General features: G+C 46.0%; 1 protein-coding gene across 5 annotated transcripts in view; it reads left to right on the top strand.

The window, feature by feature from the left end:
• The first annotated feature begins 2191 nt into the window (after positions 1–2191).
• LOC137439953 (V-type proton ATPase 116 kDa subunit a 2) overlaps positions 2192–25962 on the top strand; it is a 50983-nt gene continuing 27212 nt past the window's right edge. The window contains exons 1-10 of one of the 5 annotated variants that reach the window (XM_068136246.2): positions 2192–2346; positions 16398–16523; positions 18680–18758; positions 18855–18952; positions 19515–19649; positions 20988–21106; positions 21746–21872; positions 22136–22218; positions 23976–24069; positions 24186–24398. In XM_068136246.2, the coding sequence (XP_067992347.2) occupies positions 16407–16523; positions 18680–18758; positions 18855–18952; positions 19515–19649; positions 20988–21106; positions 21746–21872; positions 22136–22218; positions 23976–24069; positions 24186–24398 (1065 nt within the window). In that variant the 5' untranslated portion in view covers positions 2192–2346; positions 16398–16406. Of the gene's footprint in view, positions 2347–3368; positions 3620–14332; positions 15564–16397; positions 16524–18679; positions 18759–18854; positions 18953–19514; positions 19650–20987; positions 21107–21745; positions 21873–22135; positions 22219–23975; positions 24070–24185; positions 24399–25962 lie in introns of those variants that run through there. The other 4 variants (XM_068136251.2, XM_068136253.2, XM_068136250.2 and 1 more) reach the window with 4 other exon arrangements.

Raw genomic sequence — 25962 nt, 5'->3', positions numbered from 1 at the left:
GTCAAGTGTGGGTGAGCACTGGGGGCTGTGGTTCTGTGGACTGGGGGACGAAGGTGGCGTAGGTGACGTGCGGGGAAAGCCACGCACTGCGACCGTCTCCCCCAGGGCCGAGGTTGTGCGTGCGGTAGTGTTTGTTGGCAGCAGGTGCTCACCACATTGGCCAGCTGGGGCTGGTGCAGCTGTGTTCCTTCCAGGGGGGGCGAAGGATGGATGGTGGATCGCACCCTTATGGACACTCATGGGCCATGTTGGCGTTTCGACTGCTCGGTTTGTCCCGATGACCCTTGCACGGTAGAGGTGCGGAGCTGTCGTAGCCACATGTAGTTGTTTAGAACAGTTCACCGTTGGATGCGGATCCACATACAGGGTGTCTCAAAATAGATGGAACCCATTAACATGATAATAATTTATTACTCAGACAAGAAACTCCAAAAAAGATTACATTTCCTGGAAGCTGATATGATAACAATAAAAAAACTGAAGATTTGAGGTCTCTAGCTCAAAGGATACATTTATTAGAGCACATGTTCCAAATGACCGCCTTTGCGCCTTAGACACACTTGAAGCCGACGAGCGAAGTTGTCAATCACCCTGACACACTCTTCCTTCCTGATGGCACGAATCTTCTGGGTGATGGCCACTTTCAGTTCAGAAATGGATTGAGGACGATTCTCATACACGTGGTCCTTCAAGAACCCCCAGAGATTTAAAAAAAAAAAATCTGGGGGGTTCAGATCGGGTGAATGCGGAGACCACTCGGGTTCGCGGCGCCTGCTGATCAGCCGATCAGGGAATCGGTGGTCCAGCCACTCCATCGTGATGTTGGCTGTATGTGGAGTTTCCCCATCTTGTCAGAACCATTGCACATCTCGATTCACGCCACGACGTCTCCCAAGTCCCCTCCAGAACTTGTTGAGCACCACAATGTAACGCTCCTTTGTGACAGTGACTGCCTCCTCGTCTGCGTCTTCAAACCAAAACGGTCCGATTATGCCATGTTTTGAGATGGCCACCCAGGCCGTGCATTTCACAGAGTGCAAGGGCCTCTGAAGCACCTCGTCTGGGGCGTGTGTGCCCCAGAACACATTGTTCTTGCTATTGACATGCCCACAGAGCAAGAAGTGTGCTTCGTCGCTGAACCAAACATCATCAAGAAAGTCAGGATCCTCTTCGATCTTGTTCTCGAACCACCGGCACATCACAACACGTTTTGCCATGTCAGCTGGTGTGAGTTTATGCTTGATCTGGATCTTGTATGGGTACAGCTGAAGATCCTTGATCAAGATTCTTTGCACTGACGCACGTGAAAGACCCAGCTCTTGGCTACGTCTTCGGTTGGACTTTTTCGGGCTCCTTCCGACAGAATGTCTCACCGCATTCACATTGTCAGGAGATCTTGCAGTCAGCTTCCTGCCAGAACTGGGTGTTTCTGCCTTCTTGTTGAGGTTGTTTACTGATCCAGTGGCTTGAAATTTGTGTGCCAAACGATAAATTTGGTTTTTCTGGGGATAGTTGTTGAAGTTTAACTTCCTGCGAAATTTTGCTTGCACCGTTTTGAATGATTTCGTCTCCAAATAAGTAGTGACGCAAAATATTTTTTCCTCCTTTGCCCAAGGCATTTTGATTGATAATTATTAGTTGTTATGGTCTCCTCTCTTCAAATCTGAAAGAACAAGAACATTAATATTGGCAGAATTATTAGCAGTGACATGGGTTCCATGTATTTTGAGACACCCGTTACCTGCCAGTATAGGGGGACAAAAGTGAAATTTAGTGGAATTTGGTAGGCTCAATGGTAAATTTTGGGGTTTTGAGGGTGGATGGCACTTTGGGTCTGAGAAACCTGCAACTACCTGCGTTTCAGGTGAGAGGAACTGATTTGTACTGTCCCAGGCTTCATGACTTGCTTGGTAAATTGGGGACAGGTAATTTGGAGTTGGGGCCGGGTGCGAGTGATGACATGGGCCGGTGAGGGGGGTGGAATGTGTGCCACAGAGTCTTGTGGGTGGCGTTTGTTTATGTGTGGTGGTTATGTGTTTTTATGTGGTCGTGGAGAATGGAAACTGAGAATGAGTGGTCATTATTGTGTTGAAAATGGAAACGTGTTGGCAAAATGTGAAACCTCCCCCCCCCCCCCCCCTCTGCGGCAATTACCCCTGGCAGCCCGTGGTCTCTGGAAATTGGAGCTCGTCGGTGGAGGGTCTGTTTGGGCGCCGTGGGGTAAAGGAGACTCCCGGCGACCCGTATAGCTGCGCGGAAGCAGGAGGCAAAGCAGCCTGGTGTGTGGAGATCCTCACCGGCAGGGTAACGGCGGAAAGGGCTGTTTGGCTGTCACGGGGCCAAGAGGTAAAGGGGGGGGGGGGGGGGCAATGAACTTGTGAGTCAAGTGACTTGTTTTTAGGACTGTGGGCACCACAGCCTGAAGCGCTCCCACCATCTTACTTGTGCGGTACCTCCCCGCTGCCTAGTTGAGAAATGCACACATGAATATGACATCTATGCCACGGTCCTGCAGGGGGGGTGAAGTACGTGCTTGTAATGATTTAAGTGTTGTGATGAGTTTTGGAATGAGTATGAGTGGTTAAGGGGTTTGTGTTGCATGAATGTGGGCGAAAACCACCGAGCCATGTCACTCACCTGTAACACCTGGACAGGGCCCGCGGAAATTTAGGGGTGCATTGGGATGGCCCCACAGGTAAGGTTGCGTCTTGTGGCATCCACCGGGGGAGGCGGTCTGTAGACTGGGGTTGTACAAATGTTTAATAGAGTTGTGAATTTTTGGTTAAGGTTAAGGTTGGTGGTTAAGGTAGATTTTGAGTGTTTGTTTGTTTGTTTCCTCCCACCACAGGAGCGACTAAACGAAATAATTGAACATATTTGCATGATTGTTAAGGGGATTAGCTTGTTAAGGATAGGTAAGTAGCTCCGGCTCACTTCCCACAGCCCTCCTGATATATTTCGTAGGTTAATTCAGTGTGAGACAGTAAGTTTTAAGACTGGAATGGTAGCGCCTGCAGTGAACCTAGCAGGAGCTATGGTTCCAGGGGGATGGGGGGGGGGGCTGTGTTATGTCGGGGGGTAAAGGAATATCTAGAGCCAGGTAGATCTGTATAGGTAACATGCTTCGACTGTCGCGATAGGGAATCTACCCTGTAATAAGTTCTGTGTTTTAGGCGGTTTGTCGGGGAAGTGTATACCTGTGAACATACAAGGATGTTCGGGTGTTAAATAGTTGTAGGGACTAAAAGAAACCCCTGTGTGTCAGACCTGGTAATCATTCCTTTGTCTCTTATGGCAACGCACACATATAAACACTGAGATAAAAAAGTGAGTGGAGACGGACATTTTCTCTCTTCCCTCTTTGCCCTTGCCTCTTCAGCCCTGCCTGCCTCTTCCTGCCTTCCCGCGTTGGAGGCCCTTTCCTTTCTCCTCCTGTTGCCCTTTGCGCATTCCTGTGCTGTCGGACCTCTCATCTCAGTTCCGGACAAGGGAGCAACTCCGCGTGGACCACTCCGGGCACGGCCTGAGGAGCGAGCTGCACGCGACCCGTTCGAGTCGCGCGGAGGGCCGGTGGTACGCCAGCAGATAGGACCGAGCGGTTTGCACCGACCAGAGCCGCGTGGGTTGGCGCCTGACCATCCTTGACGAGGACACACACTGCAGACAGATAAGACGCACCACGCAGAACCACATTTATTTTATTTATCCCTCCATTTGTCTTGTATTTGAAGTGGGGTGTGGGGACGTCCTGATATAGGGGTTTAGTTTTTACTGGCGCGTTTCTTTGTTCTCGGAGTCCGGCAATAAAGCCGCGTTTATTTTTGCACATAAATTCCGTTTCTGTGAGCTTCTTTTCAAAGGGTGACGACGCCGTCGAGGCCACTCAGGTAAGTCGGCAATCTCCCCCAAACCCCCCCCCCCCCCTCTTCCCCACCCCCTCGCGTAGCGTCCTCCATTGATTGAAGTGAACACCTCATTAAAGCTCGATTAGTTATCCGTGGATGCTCTGTCTTTATAGAGCCATCCACAGGACAATACACACACACACACACACACACACACACACACACACACACACACACACACACACACACACACACACACATCCTTGCTGCATATACACACACATATATACATATACACACACACACACACACACACACACACACATTTCTCCTTTTAATAATAGATGCAAAAATCTAGTATTGTGGCGGTTACCTTATGTGATTACCTTATTTGGGCATAATACACGTGCACGGGCCTGTTGGACTTGTTGGTCCGAGAGCTAGGTGGATTTTATTTGACATGGAAACTACAAAAGCTTTGTCATGCTGGTGTGGTACAGGTAGCTTACCTGACCCCAGAAAGCCAATTCTTAAGTGCAGCTAGCGGTGGGTGGGGTAGGGGGCGCCACTCAAAGTACCCCCCAGATTGGTTTTATTTGACATAGAGACTACAAGACCAACTCATATGCCAACTGGTAGGGTGATCTCCACCGACTACAAATCTGCAACTTAATAAGAAAATTTCTGGTGGGGAGGTCACTTAAGAACAACATTAATTAGTGCTAATTAGGCCTTTATTTGACATATAAGCTACAAAACTGAAATCACATACAACATGTAGAGAATGGTCCCCTCATCAATAAACAACAACTTAAGAACAGAATATGTGGTGGTAAGGTCACTTAAGAAGAGGTCAAAGGTCACGGAATAGGGGTTTCCAGCTCTTAATTACTGTTTGATTACAACATGCCACATGATACACACATGGCGTTGTCAATGAAACCTATATCAGTGGAGCCTGAAGTGAGATACATGAGAAGCAGAAATTTTTCCAATCTTACCACTTCCTTTGATTTCAATCAGCGAAAACATTTAAAAATGTACCTATTTGGCCCCCATGGCTATTTACACTGTTATTTGACATGTAAGCTACAAAACTGAAACCACATGGAAAATGTAGAGTACGGTCCCCTAATCAACGAGCACCACCTTAAGAATAAAATTTGTGCTTGGGAGGTCACTTAAGAACAGGTCAAAAATGCCAATTTTGACTGAATGACCTTTGAACTAGTTTTATTTGACATGTAAGCTACAAAACTGAAACCAGATTCAAAATGTATAGAGAATGGCCCCCTCATCAATAAACAACAAGTTAAGAAAAATTAATTGTGGTGCGGAGGTCACTTAAGAACAGGGCATTTAACCCTCTCAATCTGATTGGAAAGTTAAATGGCAACTACTGTACACTGTACATCGATAACACCTGGATAATTAAGTAGGCCTAAAACTCGAGCACAAAACACTCCTGCACAAGAACCAAACACTGAATGCATCCTTCGACGAATTCCTAGTGTTTAGAATGTTAGAAAACGTATTGGAAACTGTTTGCAGTGCCTTGTCCTCCTGTAAGTGTAACATACATTGTATCTGAGATTTGAAATTAAGAGTTACTGTTCGTCATCTTCATCGGATTGCAAAATGTCCTCATCAGAAGAGCAGGGTTCAAAGTTGTCATTATCCTCGGCATCAGTTTCAGTTTCTCCTTCATCAGGAACAAGATATCCAGGTATCTGTGGTCCATCAAACCATATGACGTCGTAGGCTTGCCCTTGAACCTCCCAGCCATTTTCTGTAGTTGGCTGTTGACATATCATCTTTTTGTTGGCATCCGCCCACATTTTGGCAACAAATGATGCACGCTTGATTTGCTGGGAGACCTCGGCTTCACACGGTGGTATCATGGTTGCATCGATGCCCCGAAGGTTCTCAAGAGGATTCTTCGCTGTGGCCTTTGGTGCATATGTCTTCTGAAACACTTTATAGCGGTGTGCATTGAGTGAAAATGCTTGAATTGGCTTGGCTCCATACATTCTTGCAGTGAAAGACATGATTACTTCCACTGAATCCAATCCCAAGTTGTCCGTTGCCATCTCTGCAAATGCGTCTTGAGCATCCTTATAACCCTCAAGAATTTTGAAGGGACGTTTCTTTCCTTTTTTGAAGAAGGCAGATGTGTAATCTGATCCCATAAATGCATGGAAGCCAGCTAGTGCTTGACAGAGTGGGGTTTCCAAGACTTTGCTAATTGCAGTGATGTCTATGAATCGCCTGTCATTCCTTCCCGATGTCCCAACATCCATCCAAATATGTGCTTTGAACTGCCTGCAGTGATACAGCAGAATGACGGCGACATCTGTATCTGATGCCCTGACTGCTATGTTCTTCGCATTTTCCTTGTCAATGTGACTAACATGAGTGCAGATCAAGGTGTCAGCTTCTTCATGATTGGTTTTCAAGGTCTCTACTTCTTCCTTCATGACTTTCCCATCTTTCACGTAGAAAAGGTAGCATGCTCCAAGATACGAGAGATACACAAGTCGTCCTTGAATTATGTCTGCATATTGCTGGGCCTCCCATTCCATTGCCAGGAATTTTGGTAGCTGCTCTTTGAATGATCTTGACTTTAGACAATCCAAGATATTTCTCGGGCGGTGCTGTTCAGGTCCAGATATGGCGTATTCTTTCTTGTCTGTGTCATCCAGACCTCTTCTTGCTCTTTCACAGTCTTTTATTGATAGGACTGGATATGCGTCAAAGATGAGATGCACTCTTCCACGGGAGAGAGCGGTGACTTGTCTTAAAATGCCGGCTGCCAAGGCTCCATACGTTCCTGGAATGTGGGGTGGAAGAACATGTAGCAGGAACATACCATCAACCACATAGGCATCAACTGAGCTTGGTGTGACAGAGGGAACTTTGCTCTCTAACAGCTCCAGAAGGCCACTCTTTTCCGTCTTGACCATACAACCGTCTGTGCTGCACATGGACAGTGGAACGTCGGTGGATATGAAAAGATATGTTTCAAATCAAGTTTTCTCTGACAAGCAATGACAACCAGGCGTCCCATAAGGTCATGAGTGCACACAAGTGATGCAACACGTTTGTCTCTGTTACGCTTATTTACTGTGCCATTTTCCGTGAAGGTTCTGAGCTTCTCCCTTTTGATTGGCCGTTCAAACCGATTTGGATCTTCAATGCAGGCATCAACAAATTCGTTGTATCTGGCTTGTCCTTTCTCCCGGATGGCCAGCAAACATGTCTTGATGGAATCTGTCGCTGCCTTACCAGTGCTGATGTTGTACAGCCTATCCGATATTTCAGTGTACTTAAATGGATTGCATGAGTCTTTTATCTGGTTTACAACCTTATGCAAATCGCTTGTGTCCCTTCTGATGCGGGCTGGGCGGAGTTCAGCTGTGATGTCTTCCATTTGAGATAGTCCGGTCATTGCTAATGCCCTTGATATAACTGCTGCTCTGGTGGACTTGGTTAACATCCAGCGAAGACGTGCACTGAAGTTGTTTGTCATGGATGATATACCAGTCCGTCTGGATGCAGAATCAGCATTTACTGTCTGTTCCAGTGTAAGATCTACTGGGCATCTACTGCTGAATGCCTTGTCAGTCCTTTTAACCGTAAAGATACCGTTTTCCAAGATAGAACGAAGTCCTGGGTGAGTACTGTCCATGTTTACCAAGTCCAACTGAAACTTCGTGAGCCACCGTGAGTAATTGACATGGTTTGTGGCGAAGAACAAGTGTATGATTGGTGTTAGTGCATGAGTGAACAGGTCCACGTCGTTTGTTCGAATTGCTCGCTCTAGAAGGTGGAAGTCGTGGATAAAGTCGATGTAAATCATCCAGAATTGGGCAGTTGGTCCATGTGTCCCTGATCGGGTTTGGACAGCATACTCCTTGTATGACGTGACACATCTTGTGAACGCAGAAGATGATTCTATTTGTGTCCATGTCTCTTCATCCTGTTTTGTTTGTAACCTTGAAAGTAAATCTTCAACTTCATCATTGCCTTCAAATGTCTCAAGGAATGCTTGGAAGTGTATCAGTTCAAATGCCAAGGCCAGTATCGGGTGCAACCGTTTGCATCTGTTGAAGTGCTTGCCACTCAGAAAACCATTCAGGGATCCAGCAGCTAGGACATCTGTGTCTCGCAGCATTTCTGGGCCACCAGATGCATCGATCAGTTTCCCTAGGGCTTTAAAGAAAGCCATTTCTATGTGGAATGGACCAAGCATGATGAAGACCTTGTCGAACCTGGGCGACTCGGTAACCTGAATCTGCATGGCAGGTTTGGCAGCATTGAGGTCATAGGTTACAACACCATACTGCTGACCGCACTCTTGCGCACAATTCTGTGTGGTGATTAGGGTATCCTGTATAACATCAAGCGACGTTATCGGCTTGTTCAAGTTTTTCATATACAAGACATTTTGTTCTGGAGTTGTGTCTGGGCATATCAAAGCATTGGATCCTACCCACATGGGAATGTTAGCCATCTGCAAGGCATGACATATCATCCATGCAAGGTCCTTGTCTAGAGCTAGCTTCCGATTAGCAGGCCGGTTGTCAACATCGGTGGTTTCATAATCAAATGTGCCCATTCGGGGTTTTTTACGGTATGGCTCAAGGGGCTGTTCCCGAACATGCAGTTTTCTCTTTCTTGATACTTTTTCTGGCTGTGATGTTGTTGGCGCAACTTGATTAACGGGTCTGCTTGTCCCTACCACATCTTTATTTTGATACAAGATACCCATTGTATCGTGAAGAGTGTCGGCTCCTGACAATGTCTCAGACAGTTCATCAAAATTGTCGAACGCCAAACCAAACACCTGATCAAGAAGGGTTCCCTCCGGACAGGTCTGCTCCGTACTCTGAATGGCATCTCCTAAGGATGTCTCCAGTGTCTCAATGGTGTGGTAATTGACAACATGGCCAAATCTGTTCAACATTTCAATCAGCTTCCTGCTACCAGTCATAGACTTGATTGCCATTCCGAGAATTATCTGTTTGGCTGGTTTTACTTTCCCCCTTTGAGTAACGAATAAGGCATCCTGGCTTGAGGACAAGGCACGACGTTTGAGTTTTGGAGTGTACAAGTTTTGATTGGGGCCCCCGTACAAGACCTGAAAGAAATCTATCAACATATCTGGGACAGTAACTTCACCCTCATACAGGTTTTGCAGAGTGGGAGGTTCAGGTAGAGGTGTGATTTGTGCATGTTTGATTGCTTTACGCAAGAGTAAGGCAGCCTTATGAATGACAGCTTCAGGCGATGCTGCATAATCATAGGCTGTATGGATAAGGTGCTCACCTAAACCTGTGGGATAAACAATGGCCCCTGCCTTTCTAGCCCTATCTTTACACTCTACCCTAATTATGTCACCAAATTTATTCTGTAAGTTTGTTGCCAAATTTCTGGCTGTAGAAATTGGAGTCTCACCGGCGTCTTCACAAAGCTCTTGGTACCGAGTGAAGATGGATGTAAGAAGTTCAGGCCTTTTGCCAAATATAACTGATTTCTCGATGTAAGCATATAAACCTAACAAAGAAATGCTACCTGCAATAGCAGTAGGCCTATGGAGAGACTGTGCATTGGAAAGGTAAGTACTTCTGCAACTGTGATGGTACCGAACCTCTTTACATCGAAAGTCTACACCAGAGATCAGTCCAAGAAGGCTGTTGTCCTTTTTATCAGCTGCAGCAGTTTTTATTTTTATCTCAGCTTCGAGAGTTTCACATTCACCAAGATGTTCTTCTCTACCACCCTTCTTCTTCCTAGCTTTCTTGCAAAACAGGCAAATGCGTGGGAAAATACCCGAGGTAGACGTTGACGGGGCAAAATCACATGATGAACGCAGGGTCTTCTCACTTGATGCATGTGTCTGGGTTTTTTCTGTTGTATCATCACGTGGCACGGCAGTAAAGTTTTTGTAACAGTTCACGTGATAGCCATGGCTACTGTCGGATTCATCTGGCAGCGACTGAATTATCGTATAGTACTTGGATGTGACAAAATTTCGTTTTTGTCTCCTCCTTGCTGCTACATTGATGATGGATGACCAATGGTCTTCAGTGATGGGTGCGATGTTGCCAGTGGTCTCATCTGCTTTTCCCACATGGAGGATACACTTCCTGCCAGGGTCAGGAGCTACCCCGCTAGCATGCTCCATAATCAAGCATAGGCCTCACCTGAAATAAAAAAATGACATATGTTAGTGGGTTCGAAAATCAACAAAAGTTGGGGGCATGTTATTTCTTATGGAGAAAATGAAACATGGATCTCTGAAGGTTTTTGCATGTGTCGATTATAATGCTCCTATTATCAGATTGTGTGGAAATCAGAAACGCAAAACCTCTCTTTAAGGGCATTATAATGTAAATTAGATTAGGTATGTCGTTAATCGTTGACATGTCTGACAGGTCTAATAGTCCAAGATCTGGGTGGATTTTATTTGGCATGGAAACTACAAAAGCTTAGTCATGCTGGTGTAGTACAGCAGCTTACCTGACCCCAGAAAGCCAATTCTTAAGTGCAGCTAGCGGTGGGTGGGGTCCTTCAAATATTATTTCTCGGAATTTGGTGAATTATTTTCGAGTATGTTAGATGAGGAATCCTTGGAGTTTATAATTTACAGGAAATTGCTGGACAGGGAATTCCTCAAATATAATTTCTCGGAAATTGTTGAAGTATAGTTTGTACAGGCAATTCTAAGAAATTACTTGTAGTAATTTAGAAGAAATTTTACCTGTACTAATTTAGCAGAAATTGTTATAATAAATGTTACAGCTTTTACATTGTCTTCACAGTTTACAAGTTTCTCATGTAATTAAGTGCAGAAAACCCCTATTCCGTGACCTTTGACCTCTTCCTAAGTAACCTTACCACCACATATTCTGTTATTAAGTTGTGGTTTATTGATGAGGGGACCATTCTCTACATTTTGTACGTGATTTCAGTTTTGTAGCTTACATGTCAAATAACAGTGTTATTAGCCATGGGGGTCAAATAGGTGCATTTTAAAATGTTTTCGCTGATTTTAAATCAAAGGAAATGGTATTGGAAAATTTCTGCTTCTCATGTATCTCACTTCAGGCTCCAGTGATATAGGTTTCAATGACAACGCCATGTGTGTATCATGTGGCATGTTGTAATCAAACAGTAATGGGTACCTCTCTCACCAGCCATGGCTCCTCAGCAAAGGACTTCTGCGACTCACTGGGACTGACACAATCTGTCAATTTCCCGACCCGGATCTCAGTCAACGGAACATCTTCTCTTCTGGACTTGGTTATGACTAACTTCCCTGAAAATGTCTGCTGCTCTTCTTCTGCTCCGATCGGATCATCTGATCATGTCCTTGTTAAAGTGGACATCTCTCTGACCATCCTCAGGGAGCCTGCTCAGCGTCGACGAGTCTGGCATTTCACTCAGGCCAACTGGCACGGTCTTCAAGCAGCCATCAATCATCTGGACTGGTCTCCCATCTCTACCACCTCTGACATCAACTCATCCTGGGAATTCTTCCAAAGTAAATTGCTCTCTCTCATGCACAGATTTATCCCATCTCGTCTTCAGTTGTCATACCCTTCCTCCCGTCCATGGTACACGGAATCTTGTGGTGAGGCTGTTGCCCAGAAACAACTTGCCTTCGTCTCCTGGAAAGCAAATCCAACGGAAGGAAATCTCATTTCCTTTCACAAAGCCCGAAACAAGTGTGTGTCCACCCTCAGGAGAGCCAGGAAACAATATCTCTCCATTCTCAAGACCGAACTCTCTTATCTGTCTCCCTCTTCCAAATCCTGGTGGCGTCTGGTCAAATCCGTTTCTGGTGTTTGTTCCCCCTCCATCCCCTCCCTTACCTCAAACGGCTACACAGCTGACTCCGCACGTGAAAAAGCTGAATGCCTCAACTCTGTGTTTGCCTCTAAATCTTGTGTCCCAAACCCATCCCTCTCTGTACCCACCATACCCAGTCGTACCCTGCTGCTCCTGGACTCCGTGTCCTTTCCTCCTGACAAGGTGGAAAAGTTTCTGTCAACCCTCGACTCTGATTCTGCAACTGGACCCGACGGCATCAGCCCACGGGTCCTAAAATCCTGCTCTGCTGCTCTATCTCACCCTCTCTCTGTTCTCTTCACCCTCTCTTTTGCTCAAGGTCAACTGCCATCTGCTTGGAAATCAGCCAACATCACCGCTTTGCACAAAAAAGGTGCAAAAACAGATCCTAGCAACTACAGACCAATCAGCCTGCTCCCAATTATCAGCAAAGTCATGGAATCCATCATTGCTTCGGACATCAAATCCTTCCTCTTCTCCAATGGCTTGATCTCTGATCATCAATTTGGTTTCAGACCAGGTCACTCTACTCTGGACATGCTGCTTCTGCTGTCTCAACAATGGATGGAGGTCCTCAATGCCAAACAGGAAATTAGAGCTGTCTCCCTCGACATATCACGTGCCTTCGACACGGTCTGGCACCCCGCTCTGCTCACCAAACTCTCCTCCTTTGGTATCCATGGAAATCTCCATGCATGGCTGGCGGACTTCCTCTCTAGTCGTCGTCAACGTGTGGCCCTGAATGGGTTTCTCTCATCTCCTCTTCCTGTTCAGGCTGGAGTTCCCCAAGGCAGTGTTCTGGGCCCCGTGCTTTTTCTGGTCTTCATCAATGATCTCTCTGACTCTCTCGAAAATCCTCTCTATCTCTTTGCTGATGACTCCACTCTCTGCCGCTCCATTCCTCTTCCCTCAGATCGGCAGTCTGCTGCCTCCTCACTCTCTGAAGACCTGGACAAAATCACAGACTGGTCAAACAAGTGGAACATGTCTTTCAATCCTGACAAATCTCACACTCTTACTATGTCTCTCCGAAAAGATCGACTGGACAACCCTCCCATCTACTTTCTCAACAATCCTCTCCAAGAAGTTCTGTCGCTCAAGATTTTGGGTCTCACTATCTGCCATGATCTTTCTTGGGAAAACCACATTTCCAAGCTGGCCTCCAAAGCCAGTCGCCGACTGGGCATCCTCCGTCGTGCGAAGTCCTTCCTCGGCACACCTGAGCTCCTCACCACATACAAGGCTTTCATCCGCAGCTCAATGGAATACTGTTCTCCCCTATGGGCCGGTGCTCCTGCCTCACACCTAGCTCGGCTTCACGCTGTTGAAACCAAAGCTTTCAGAATTATTGGAATCTCCCGCGATGAAGCTATCTCTGAGGGCCTTTCACTCACTCACCGCAGGCAGGTAGGTGGTCTTTCTGTCTTCTACCGACTCCTCTCCGGCCTTGCACCCCCAGCTCTCTCTGTGCTCTGTCCCCCAAATATTCCTACAGGTCGCACAAGATCTGCCAGCAACCCTCTGATGGTTAAACTGCCGAAATCTCGGCTCTCTGCTCACCTTCACTCTTTCATTCCTCTTTTCTCCCGCCTCTGGAACAAACTCCCTCACTCCCTTCAATCCCACTCCTCCCTCCAGGTCTTTAAAACAGCTGTTCACCACCATCTCTTATCTTCCCCCATCCAAAACCTTGATCTTTTCTACCCCCGCTAATTCACCCCAGATCCACCTTGTTTGAAATTCCAACTTCTTTCCTGGAAGTCCTGGCAGTGTCCATATGTTTTATACCTCTCCCACCGCCCCCTTCCCACGCCCCCCCCCCAAAGCCCTCGCCCTCTCTCAGATCTCTCGATGTCTCCATGTCTCTCGGTCCCTGCTCTCAAATGTTGTGTTTGTGTCCTTCCCCCTCTCTCCCCATCTTGTCTACCGCTCCCTATGTTATATGTTTTATGTGTCGGTTTGTCTTTCTGTGTGATTAATGTTCGCTCTTTCACGAGCCTCGACCTTGTATACAAAAAAAAAAAAAAAAAAAAAAAAAAAAATTAAGAGCTGGAAACCCCTATTCCGTGACCTTTGACCTCTTCTTAAGTGACCTTACCACCACATATTCTGTTCTTAAGTTGTTGTTTATTGATGAGGGGACCATTCTCTACATGTTGTATGTGATTTCAGTTTTGTAGCTTATATGTCAAATAAAGGCCTAATTAGCACTGATTAATGTTGTTCTTAAGTGACCTCCCCACCAGAAATTTTCTTCTTAAGTTGCAGATTTGTAGTCGGTGGAGATCACCCTACCACTTGGCATATGAGTTGGTCTTGTGGTCTCTATGTCAAATAAAACCAATCTGGGGGGTACTTTGAGTGGCGCCCCCTACCCCACCCACCGCTAGCTGCACTTAAGAATTGGCTTTCTGGGGTCAGGTAAGCTACCTGTACCACACCAGTATGACAAAGCTTTTGTAGTTTCCATGCCAAATAAAATCCACCTAGCTCTCGGTCTCGGACCATGTGGTTGTGCGGACGTGACGCACGCGCGGTTGCCGGAGCCACGCCCTCCGAAGAGGGCTTTCTGCTTTAGATAAGCGTGCTGACTTCCGAGTTCCGTTCGAGTTTAGTGTGCTGGATCTTGCTGTTACAATAAACCATCTTCGAACCCTACGAATGGCCTCGTTCTCTCGCCTTCCGCGAATGGCCTAAAGTATAGTTTATCTTGTGGCCCCTGAACTAAGGATCGTCGTCCAATCAATGGTGCCGATGGTCTCGGCCTGGGGTTTGGGTATCACGCACCCGTCCACATCGTCAGTAGTCTGCACTACAGGGTCTCAGCCCTGTCGGTCAATTGGGAAAGTTCTCCAACTCTTTTGTTGTGCACAGGTACCGTAGTCAGGTCCACAGTCCACACCGACACCTTTCGCTCAAGTATTTTTCGAGTTATTTTCAGAGGAAGGTGAACAACAGCAGCAAACAAAATTCATGATAAATCACGACGTTGAAGAAAGATCTCGAAGCCGAATTCACACAATTACAATACATTGGGTACGTATAGGTCTACTCGTCTACATATCAATCCTTACCACTGGTAAGGAAGGTAATACCAGTTTCCTCATATCGGTATTTATTCATATTTATATTCCCCAATCGCCATTTTTTCTCAGGGGTTCTGCGCATGCGCGCCGAAGCATTGTGGGGGGATCGCATAATTTCGAAAGTCGTGTTGACGGGATGTGGTTGAAGTACGTGCATGATGGACCAAATAGCCTTCTTCGTCAAATTTCTTTGTCTTGCGTCGCTTTTTCAATCTGTGTATAGTGGCCATGCCTGTGTTGTTAGTAGCAGTGTTTATAATTATGGCGTCGAGGGTTATTTCTTCAGTTCCTCATTTAACTTCCTTTTTTTTAGATTGGTGCACAAACGAAAACATCGTGGCATTTTATATCCACACGTCACAACGTTCATACGTCATTTCCTTAGCTGACGTGGATGTGATTTTGCGCGTTGCAAAATAGGATAGCAGTTCAATGATACACTTATATTGGTTATATTCTGTCAATCGATGGAGTTTATAAAAGTAAACCTTTTTATTGCAGTGTAATAATCAGCTCTTCTTCCTCTACTTCTTCCTCTTCTTCTTCCTCTTCTTCTTCCTCTTCTTCTTCTTCTTTCGAACCATCCATTTCCATGAATAAATAAATAGTTCACAAGTGCGTTGAGGACTTGAGGTCAATATAATTCCCAGTGCAAGCACAGACGGAAGGAAACGTGAAGAGGAAGGGCAACCAAAGAGTGGTTAATGTTGGTTCCACAGAGAAATATCGCCGTGAATTCGAGGCGTCTCGTCTGAATGTAAGGAGGACGGAGGGAGAGGCAAGTGTACATTGTAATTGTCATCGACCACGTACTCTGTCTGTCTGTGGGATTGGAGATGAGAGGGATGAAGGGAACGCGATACCGTTTGCAGGGTACACAGAAAGTAGTGTGTCTGTGGGTAGCCTACACGAATTGTAGTGTGTGTGTATGTGTGGGTACACGAATTGTAGTGTGTGTGTGGGTAGCTTACACGAATTGTAGTGTGTGTGTATGTGTGGGGGGTACACGAATTGTAGTGTGTGTGTGTGTGGGTACACGAATTGTAGTGTGTGTGGGTACACGAATTGTAGTGTGTGTGTGTGGGTACACGAATTGTAGTGTGTGTGTGTGGGTACACGAATTGTAGTGTGTGTGTGTGGGTACACGAATTGTAGTGTGTGTGTGTGGGTACACGAATTGTAGTGTGTGTGTGTGGGTACACGAATTGTAGTGTGTGTCTGTGGGGTACACGAATTGTAGTGTGTGTGTGTGGGTACACGAATTGTAGTGTGTCTGTGGGTACACGAATTGTAGTGTGTGTGGGGGTACACAAATTGTAGTGTGTGTGTGTGTGTGTGTACACGAATTGTAGTGAGTGTGTGTGTGGGTACACAAATTGTAGTGTGTGTGTGGGTACACAAATTGTAGTGTGTGTGTGTGTGGGTACACAAATTATAGTGTGTGTGTGTGGGTACACAAATTGTAGTGTTTGTGTGCATACACAACACAGGAGGTTACACGAGCTGTGCAGGTCGTTCGTTATGGTTATGTTGTCATGTTGATCCAGATAATAGGACTTTGTGTCTCGACTCGGTGAATATGACGACCTAGACCGTGCTGTCCTCTGCGCAGAGATCCATCATGGAGGACCTGTATCGAGGGGAAGAGGTCTGCCTGGCACAGCTGTTTCTGCAGACGGACGTGGCGTACACCAGTCTCAGTGAGCTGGGTGAACTGGCCCTGGTGGAATTTCGAGATGTGAGCACCTGTTTGTGCGTGTTCCTGATTTGCCTTTGTACTTCTTCATAGGAATGTTGCTATTTCATCATATATTACCTCAAATTCGTTACACACCTGTATATACGGCGCACCTATTGGAAAGGTGCATGGTTATGATGCATCGCCATGCTCCTCTACGCTCTACAGACCATAGGGCACCACGACAAGTCGTGAACGTTTGACAACCCTGGGCAGATTCCCAGTCTGCAGCGTCGGTTAGGGAAGGGATTTGGAATTGGCCCAGGTACCGAGACGTGATGACCTGACCGTGTATATGGCACTGTGGTATTGTTAGGTTCGGACGTTGTCTTTTACGCCCTTCTGAAGGACGACGTACTACTGATTGGTAGTGTCTGCGAAGTGCCAGGTGACTGTTTATCCTGCCAGACAGGCCCTACTTATGCTACTACCCCTTTTTTTGTGTACAAGATCGAGGGTCGTGTAAGAGCGAACATTAATCACATAAAAACAAACTGACACATAAAACATATCAAAGGAGTGGGAGACGAGATGGGGAGAGAGAGGGAAGCACACAAGTACAACAGTAGAGAACAGGGACGTCGGACATTGTAGTGTGTGTGCGGGTACACTGCACAGGAGGTTACACGAGCAGGTCGTTCGTTATGGTTGTGTTGTCATGTAGATCCAGATAGTAGACCTTGGTCCTACTCTTATTTGGACAGTCCATTTGCTCATTGTAGCATTTCCCTCGTTAAGGTCGTCTCGCCCGCTCCCAAAGGGACGGGATCAGAAGGTGTTGTAAAGGGTGCACGCATGTACCACCTTTCCTCGAGCGCCGGAGCGGCCTTAAGCACGGCTTGACAAAATTGTCCAATGTAACTCTTGCATTTTTGCATATAATTTAACGAAAAGTTCATTTTGTACCTTGAATGTGAGTGGTCGGGAAATGAGATCTCGATCACAAGATAATTTCGGTGGCGGCGGTTATGATTTCACCCCTGTCTTTGTCCATCTTTGTCTGTCTGTGTTTGTCTGTCTGTGTGAGCAGGATATCTCAAACAGTTATGGACGGATTTGAATGAAACTTGGTGGACAGGTTGCGCGTGTGACAAGGGAGAAATGATTAGATTTTGGTGAAGATCCGGATACTATAATTTTTGAAGTAATTCTTCACCATTGAGTGATGGGGGCCAAAAAGGATAGAGCAAGATATCTCAAAAAGTTGTGGATGGATTTGGACGAAACTAGGTGGAGAGGTTGGGTGTGTGACGAGGAAGAATTGGTTCACTTTTGGTGAATATCCAGATCCGGATGCAATAATGTTTTCAGGGATTCTTCACCATTGAGAAATGGGGATAAAATGATATACAGCAAAATATTTCAAAATGTTGTGGACGGATTATGACAAAATGAGGTGGATGAGTTGGGATGGCGAAGATGTGTGAGAAGAAGAAGAAGAAGAGAGATGTGCATGGAAGAAGTTTCGGGAACTGAGTGGCGTGCTGACGAGGAGGGGAGTGTCGTTGAAGCTGAAGGGAAAGGTGTATGCTGCATGTGTGAGAAGTGTTATGATTTATGGGAGCGAGACATGGGTAATGAACGTAGAGCAGCAACGAAGGCTGGAAAGGGTGGAAATGCGAATGGTTCGTTGGATGTGCGGAGTATCGTTGAGGGAGAGGACAAATGATGAATTGCGAAAGATGATGGGAATAGAGCCTGTGATTGATGCTGTGAAGAGGAACAGGTTGAGATGGTTTGGTCATGTGTTGAGGAAGGATGAAAGTGACTGGTTGAGAAGAGTGATGGAAATGAATGTAGAAGGAAGTAGAGGACGGGGAAGACCGAGAAAGACTTGGCTAAAGATGGTGGAAGAAGAAATGCGGGCAAGGGGGTTAACAAGGAGAGATGCAGAAAATAGGGCAAAATGGAGAAGATTGTCATGGGGACCGCAAGGCTAACCCCTGCTCTAGCAGGGAAAATGGCCTTAAAATGCATGTTGTTGTTGTTGTTGTTGTTGAGTTGGGTTGGCGGCAAGAAGAAGCCGATTAGATTTTGGTTATTGTCCGGATGCACATCTGACCTATCATTTGCATACAAACTGTAAACTGTGCAGCCTGGTGGAGGTATCGAGGTGAGTGCCGTTCAAGTTAATGTTGGTCTGATTCTCATTGCAGTTGAACTCTGATTTGAATGCATTTCAGCGGAAATACGTTTGTGAAATTCGAAGGTGTGAGGATGTCGAGAGGATTATCGGTGAGAATTTATAACATTTGTTTAAGAATAAGTTTGTTTATTTATTATTGTTTTGTCAATTTATCGACGTGATTATGGTGTAAAAATTTGCTGCAGGTTACATCGAAAACGAGATTGAGAGAGCCAACATCGACATCCCTGACCTTGAGGGGAATCCAAAAGCTCCTCAACATCGGGAATTCCAAGACATTAAGGTACCTTGCTTACCTATCGATTTTACCCCACCCATCCCACGATGTGCTTGTTTATTTATTATTATTATTTTTTCTTAACAATTTGGATAGGCAGAGCTTTCGGCCATTGTTTGTATTCGCACCTGGTGTGTTTTTGTTGACGAATGCATATTGAACCATGATCCTGTTCCAAATTGTCTGCTGGGTGCATCGGTACCGCGGAGTGGTTGCACTTCCCGATCCACTCCTGCGCATTAAGAAATTGGATGCCACAGTCTCGTGTCACCACTTAGCCACCAAGTTTATCTTCTCTGTTTACCTGTCATTTGTGTATTTGTGTGTGCCACTCCTCTGCGCTCCATTGTCAGTGTGTTTGCTTATTGCTCTGCCGTGTACCTTTCCCGAGCTTGGCCTTGTTAAAAAAGAAGTAAAATCAATGTTTTGTGGAAAGACTGAATCTTGGTGATACACGAGGACTTTCCTCACAGTAATATGTGATTGAATGTTCTCGAGAGAGAGAGCCACGTTGTCCTCGTGAAAGAAAGTTTTGTTTTTGCAATGTTTTATTCCAAAATCTTGACAGCTGGATGTGGAACAGCTCGAACGAGAGCTTCGGGAAGTGGAAAGCAACAGGGTGAAGTTAAACAAGAACAGGCAAGAGCTGTTGGAGTATTCCTACATGCTCAGACTTTCCCAAGGATGTGTGGAGAAATCTGGGGTGAGAGATTTTGATTTTCTTCATTTGTCTGAGTTTCCTGTCTCTTTAGGCGATCCTTCCTCCGTGTCGAAGAAGAGGTTTGAATTTCGTGAATCTGTATTTGCATTCGACGAAACGTCGACTGGAGAATTAAAGAAGGCCGCAAAACCTCAAAACCATCGCCGTTTCGTTTTTCAGACATCCATTTAAAGAGATGTGCTATAAATGTTGGACTGATACGGTAGATCCGAATTCGCAGCTTTTGAGCCGTCTGCGGAGTTTGAATCCTGACTGGAAAGTGTCACTGACGCTTCACATGGGTCTTGGATCAATCGAGTGTCTCGTCTTTAGAGATTTGGCTTAAGTTGGACGTCCAGTCTAAGAGCTTTCCTTTATGGGAATTGGTCTCATCCATGGAGCTATTGTCACACTTCTGTATGTTTTTGGGAATTATCTGTTTCGTGTTTTTGCTCCAACGAAGGATTAATGCCTGAAACGTAAGCTTTATTTGCTTCCCATGACAGTTACCATACCTCGATCAACGTCCTGTTGGTTTAATCCACCATTTGCTACCTGTCTTAAACTAGAACAGCACTCGGTGGAGCGCGTACCTCCGCTAGGCTCAACAGTTTACGTTTTGAATCCCACTAATAAGCCGTATCCTGATCCCGATCATCACCAAAATCGAATCGATTCGTCCTCATCAAACACGCAATATGTCCACTAAGTTTCATCCCAATCCGTCCATAACCTTTTGACCCCAGCCACCAGGCTCTGAACCATTTACGATTTGTATCCTCCTGATAGGCTAGATCTGCATCTGGACATTAACAAAAATCACTTTGAAGAATCACTTTGCAATTTAAAAAAATTAATTCCCAGCTCCAGATGCGGACCTTAATCAAAATCTAATCAAGACGTCCTTGTCCACACACCCAACCTATCCGCAAAGTGTCATCCGAAACCATCCACAACCTTTTGAGATATCCTGCTCGCAGACAAAGGGGGTAAAACATAAGCTCTGTCCACCTTCGGTGGTGGAGGTAATGATGGTATAAGTAGGAACTGTCAGAAAACTGTTGGTAATGAAAAGCTATCTCGATGGGATGAAACCGAAGACAGCGGTAAGAATACATTTGATGGACAGGGAAGAGGTTTTCGATTCACGTGTCGACAACTCTGAAAACGCTTATCCCACTTGGTGTCTACATAGTATGTACTCAAAATGGTGGGAATCTATCCCTCCTTCCCTCCTCACACAGCTTTATAAAGCACTGCCTCATAACCATGACCTGAAAAATTCTAGCGGACACCCCTCCGCCTCACACTCATCCCATCAGTTTGCTCTTCTTCACTCAGGCCTTACAAAGGGATGACTCTCTGTTATCTGTTTATGAAGAATTCTCTTCTCTGGACAAGGAGCTCCTCATTCTGGAGACTGAGGATGATTCCTCACATACAATGGCTGCAAAACTGAGGTAAGGGTTACTTGAAACCTGCAAGACTGTCTTGGATGAGTTTCTCAAAAACCTGTTAAACTGGTGTGAAAGCTGAAGGTGTGAGGAAAGGGTCATGACACGAAGGGCTTTGTGTTTGCTTCCGGCCTGTAGACTAGGACAAAAATTTGGAATCTCTCCAGGGTACTGGCACACAGTGTCCGACTATTTTAAAAGGCACGGGAGTTCTTAACAATGTTCAGGTGAATGGTGCGCTTCCAATGTATGAAGTTCATAAGCACCTGGAAGGAGAAATTTTATGTGTTGTGATGGGGCTTTGGAATTTGACTGTCGTGCATAATGCAGTTAATTGAACAATTCCCTTGTAATAATTATCTGTTCCAATGATAACATCTTGTTGATTGAAACGCTTTCTGGGGGAATCTTCCCTCTTACTATGTGGTTCATTTAATTACTAGCATAAGGATGTACTCGCAGCACATCACAGGTAATGTATTCAAATCTTGTATTTATTCGGTTGTGTCCACATTTAACGATTCTAGGGAGCGTGGTGTTCAACTGTGTGGACTTGGTATGAGGTATTTTCTTGGTGATCGAGGAGCGAGAGTTGCTTTTAGTCTTGAACGGTTTGTGTGTGTGGTTTGGTGCTGTGTGGTGCAGTTTTGTGTCTGGCGTGGTTTCTGCACAACACCTACCCTCCATGGAGCGCATGCTGTGGCGTGGTTGCCATGGTCACATGGTGCTTCATCATGTTCCAATCCCGGAGCTTATGCAAAATGCCAACACAGTGAGTATTGGGGGTTGTGTATTTTGTGGGAATGGAAGCAACCTTCCTCTTCCCCTGGCACCGAACCTCTTCCCCTGGCACCGAACCTCTTCACCTGCATTCAAGTTCGGCCCTTCTTTAAAACCAACCATTTAATCCCCAAATATTCTGCTCCCCATTCGTTATATTATAAACTTTCACTTTCTTTGGAATGTTCTACCTATTTCTGCACTATCCCCCGCTTCCCCTCCAACCCCAATACTTACCTGTAATTCGTGCCACAGGGGGAGTTTGTCCGCTCCTGTGTGTTCCTAGTGTCCTACTGGGGAGAGCAAATTGGTATGAAGGTGCGCAAGATTTGTGAGTGGTAAGTTTTCATTAGCACTATTTACATGATGATTCACAAAGATTGAAGTGCTGGCAATTATTGTGGTGGGGTGGGGTGGGGTGGGGTGGGGTGGGGGGAGACTTTAGGCATTTTCCTTCTTGACACAATTCTTTAGAGGGCCGTTGATGACCCCTGACAAGCAGCCAAGGCCCATTGGGAAAGTCATGTGGCTCACTATAATCAAATATTGTCCAACAACGATGATACACAGTTACAAGAAACATCCAAGGTATATCGAGCTCTTGAATGCTGTGACTTAAGTCTTTATGGCCACACCGAACAACCAAAATGTGCGTCTAAAATAATAAAAATGGCACCTTCTCCAGTGAGGAACATCTCAATATGACAGAGCTGCGCACCAAAGTAAAAAGCTGAAAAGATGTTGCGTGTCACAAAAACAACAAATGCAAATATCCAGGGGAACAAAAGAGATCTATAAAGCGAGCCGGTGTATAGAGGAGAGGAGAGCACCTCTATACAAGGCATATTCCATGCATGTGGCATGGGAAGAAGAAGAAGAACCACCTTTAGAGGCCATTTTTCCCCGCAGAGCAGGGGTTGGTCTTTTTCGGGAACTGTGGTCCCCCTTTCGAAGAAATGTTTTATGGCCGGATGCCCTTCCTGCCACCAACCCTGTTAGTCGCCTCTTGCGACACACAGGGAATTACCAGTGAACTGGTACTCAATTTGCCGACCTCGGAAGGATGACAGGCTGATTCAACCCCTTGTTAACATGGTGTTAATTCAGCGATCGACCGGATTCGAACCCAGGATCCTAGGATCCCAAGCCAGCACCCTAACCACTAAGCCAACACCATGGGAAACGCATGGAAAAGAAAAACATTTCGAGGACCAACTGGAAACTTCAAATTGTTGCTCTTTCACGGCCACTATTATCCCACCTTGTGAGGTCAGCAGGGGGAAGCATTGGCTCGTCTTTCACGAACTGGCCTGGCCAGGCCTGACATTCGCCTAGTTAGGGCAGGAATTTTGAATTTGGTCGTGGTGCTGGCGATATTCACCTACTCTTTGCGAAGAGTGCCACGGGATCTTTAACGTCCACCAACCCATGCTGGCAGACGGACTCCCGGTTTAATGTCCATCTGAGGGACGGCACACACATTGATGAATTACCCTGCCTGTGAAACACCAAATTGAGTTTATAGCTGGGTTGGGATTCAAACCCAGGCTAGACAGCTTAGAGGTGAGTGTGCGTACCTCCTTGGTCATCCTGTGTCAGCCTGGAAACTTCAAACCATCCATAAAATAGCATCTGGCAGAGTGAGTCATTAGACAAACAATTGGATGTTATCCGGAGTTAAGTGATACGAGAACAGCAAAACATCATCATTTAGTCCTTGAAACATGACCTGAGAAAAACAGAAATACCTTGAGTCCTGAGAGTACTCTTCTGTTCCACCTCCTGATATCCGCATAAGGAAGTGTGCCCCCTATTTGGAAGGGGTGGGAGGAGGGGTAAATTGAATTGAGAAATGTATAATTGTAGCATTGGGTGCTAAGGTCCGAATGGAGTAACAGGTTGTTTTGACGTTGCAGCACCAGTCACCATTTTTCAGTCTCTCTCGTTCTCGATTTGTTTTGTTTTTTTAAACTGTGAAGACTCTCAGCTCGGACTAATAATTACCTTCCAACTCTGTAATTATGTATTTCATTTATATATATATTTAAAATCCTATTTCATATCAACTTGGTATGTTATTGTGCGTGTGTATCAGTTACCACTGTCACATCTACCCATACCCCGAGTCAAAACAGCAGCAGCGCAACCTCGTGTTGGAAATGCACACTCGTATTGAGGACATCAAGCTGGTGTGTCATGGTCACTTTCTATCCATTTTGAAGAGGCTTTTAGCGTTCGCCCATATCTCAGGTACTCTGAGTATATCCAATATCTGCTACTCAAGTTTCACGTTCTTACTGAACAGGTGTTGCAGCGAACTGAGGACTACGTCCAGCAGAAGCTGCATGAGGCAGTAGCATCGGTGGGCATGTGGCGTGTCCGTGTACGTAAAATGAAAGCTATCTACCACACAATGAACATGTGCCGAGACACTACTGCCAGTGGCTGCCTTGTCTCCGAGGTGTGGTGCCCTGCTCGAGATCTTTCCCGCCTGCAGCATGTCCTTGAGCACTGCTCGGTGAGGCTTCTTGATTGCTGACAGTTCAACAACAACAAACAACATGCATTTTAAGGCCATTTTCCCTGCTAGAGCGGGGGTTAGCCTTGCGGTCCCCATGACAATCTTCTCCATTTTTCCCTATTTTCTGTATCTCCCCTTGTTAACCCCCTAGCCCGCATTTCTTCTTCCACCATCTTTAGCCAAGTCTTTCTCGGTCTTCCCCGTCCTCTACTTCCTTCTACATTCATTTCCATCACTCTTCTCAACCAGTCACTTTCATCCTTCCTCAACACATGACCAAACCATCTCAAACTGTTTCTCTTCACAGCATCCATCACAGGCTCTATTCCCATCATCTTTCGTAATTCATCATTTGTCTTCCTCTTTCTCAACGATACTCCACACATCCACCGAACCATTCGCATTTCCACCCTTTCCAGCCTTCGTTGCTGCTCGACGTTCATTACCATTACCCATGTCTCGCTCCCATAAATCATAACACTTCTCACACATGCAGCATACACCTTTCCCTTCAGCTTCAACGACACTCCCCTCCTCATCAGCATGCCACTCAGTTCCCGAAACTTCTTCCATGCACATCTCACTCGAGCAACCGTTGCCGAGTCTGATCCACCTCCATTCAGCACGTCTCCGAGGTAGCAAAGTGTTTTCACACCTTCCAGCTTCACGCCGTCTCCAAGATCCAACTCAACATTTCCTTCATCTGCAGCTCCCTCTGTGCACACCTTACATTTGAATGTAGCTGCCACACTGGTTAATGACCCTCTCAGACCACATTTTTGATGAACCCACTCAGCGCACATTGTACATTGAATGGAGTTCACTCCGACACCCTTCCTGCACACAGCACAGGGCCACTTCCCAGTTCTTTCCACTTCACCACATGCTTTACCACTTGCCATCACCTTCGTCTTTCCGATATTCACCTTCAGACCTTTTGTCTCCATACATTCCTTCCACTTGTTCATCTTTTCCTTCAGTCCATCCATACTTTCCGCAATCAACACCAGATCATCTGCATACAACTCCCACGGTAAACCCTCCTTTACATTCTGAGCCAGCACCTCCATCACAGCAACAAATAGTAGTGGACTTAGTACCGACCCCTGATGCACTCCCACCTTCACCTCAAACTCACCACTGTCCCCGTCCTTCGTCCTTACAGCTGTGCGCGCTCTTTTGTACATTGCCATCACTAATCTGATCAACCATTCCTCCACTCCTAACTTCCTCAATGCCCATGTCACTACTTCGCGTGGAACCGTGAAAAAAGCTGAATGCCTCAACTCTGTGTTTGCCTCTAAATCTTGTGTCCCAAACCCATCCCTCTCTGTACCCACCGTACCCAGTCGTACCCAGCTGCTCCTGGACTCTGTGTCCTTTCCTCCTGACAAGGTGGAAAAGTTTCTGTCAACCCTCAACTCTGATTCTGCAACTGGACCTGATGGCATCAGCCCACGGGTCCTAAAATCCTGTTCTTCCGCTCTTTCACTCCCTCTCTCTGTTCTCTTCACCCTCTTTTGCTCAAGGTCATCTTCCATCTGCTTGGAAATCCGCCAAC

This window comes from Myxine glutinosa, chromosome 14 (assembly GCF_964187855.1).
Source record: "Myxine glutinosa chromosome 14, kmMyxGlut1.1, whole genome shotgun sequence".
In the NCBI taxonomy this organism is placed as follows: Eukaryota; Metazoa; Chordata; class Myxini; order Myxiniformes; family Myxinidae; genus Myxine; species Myxine glutinosa.
This window is presented reverse-complemented; position numbering and strand designations above follow the sequence as displayed.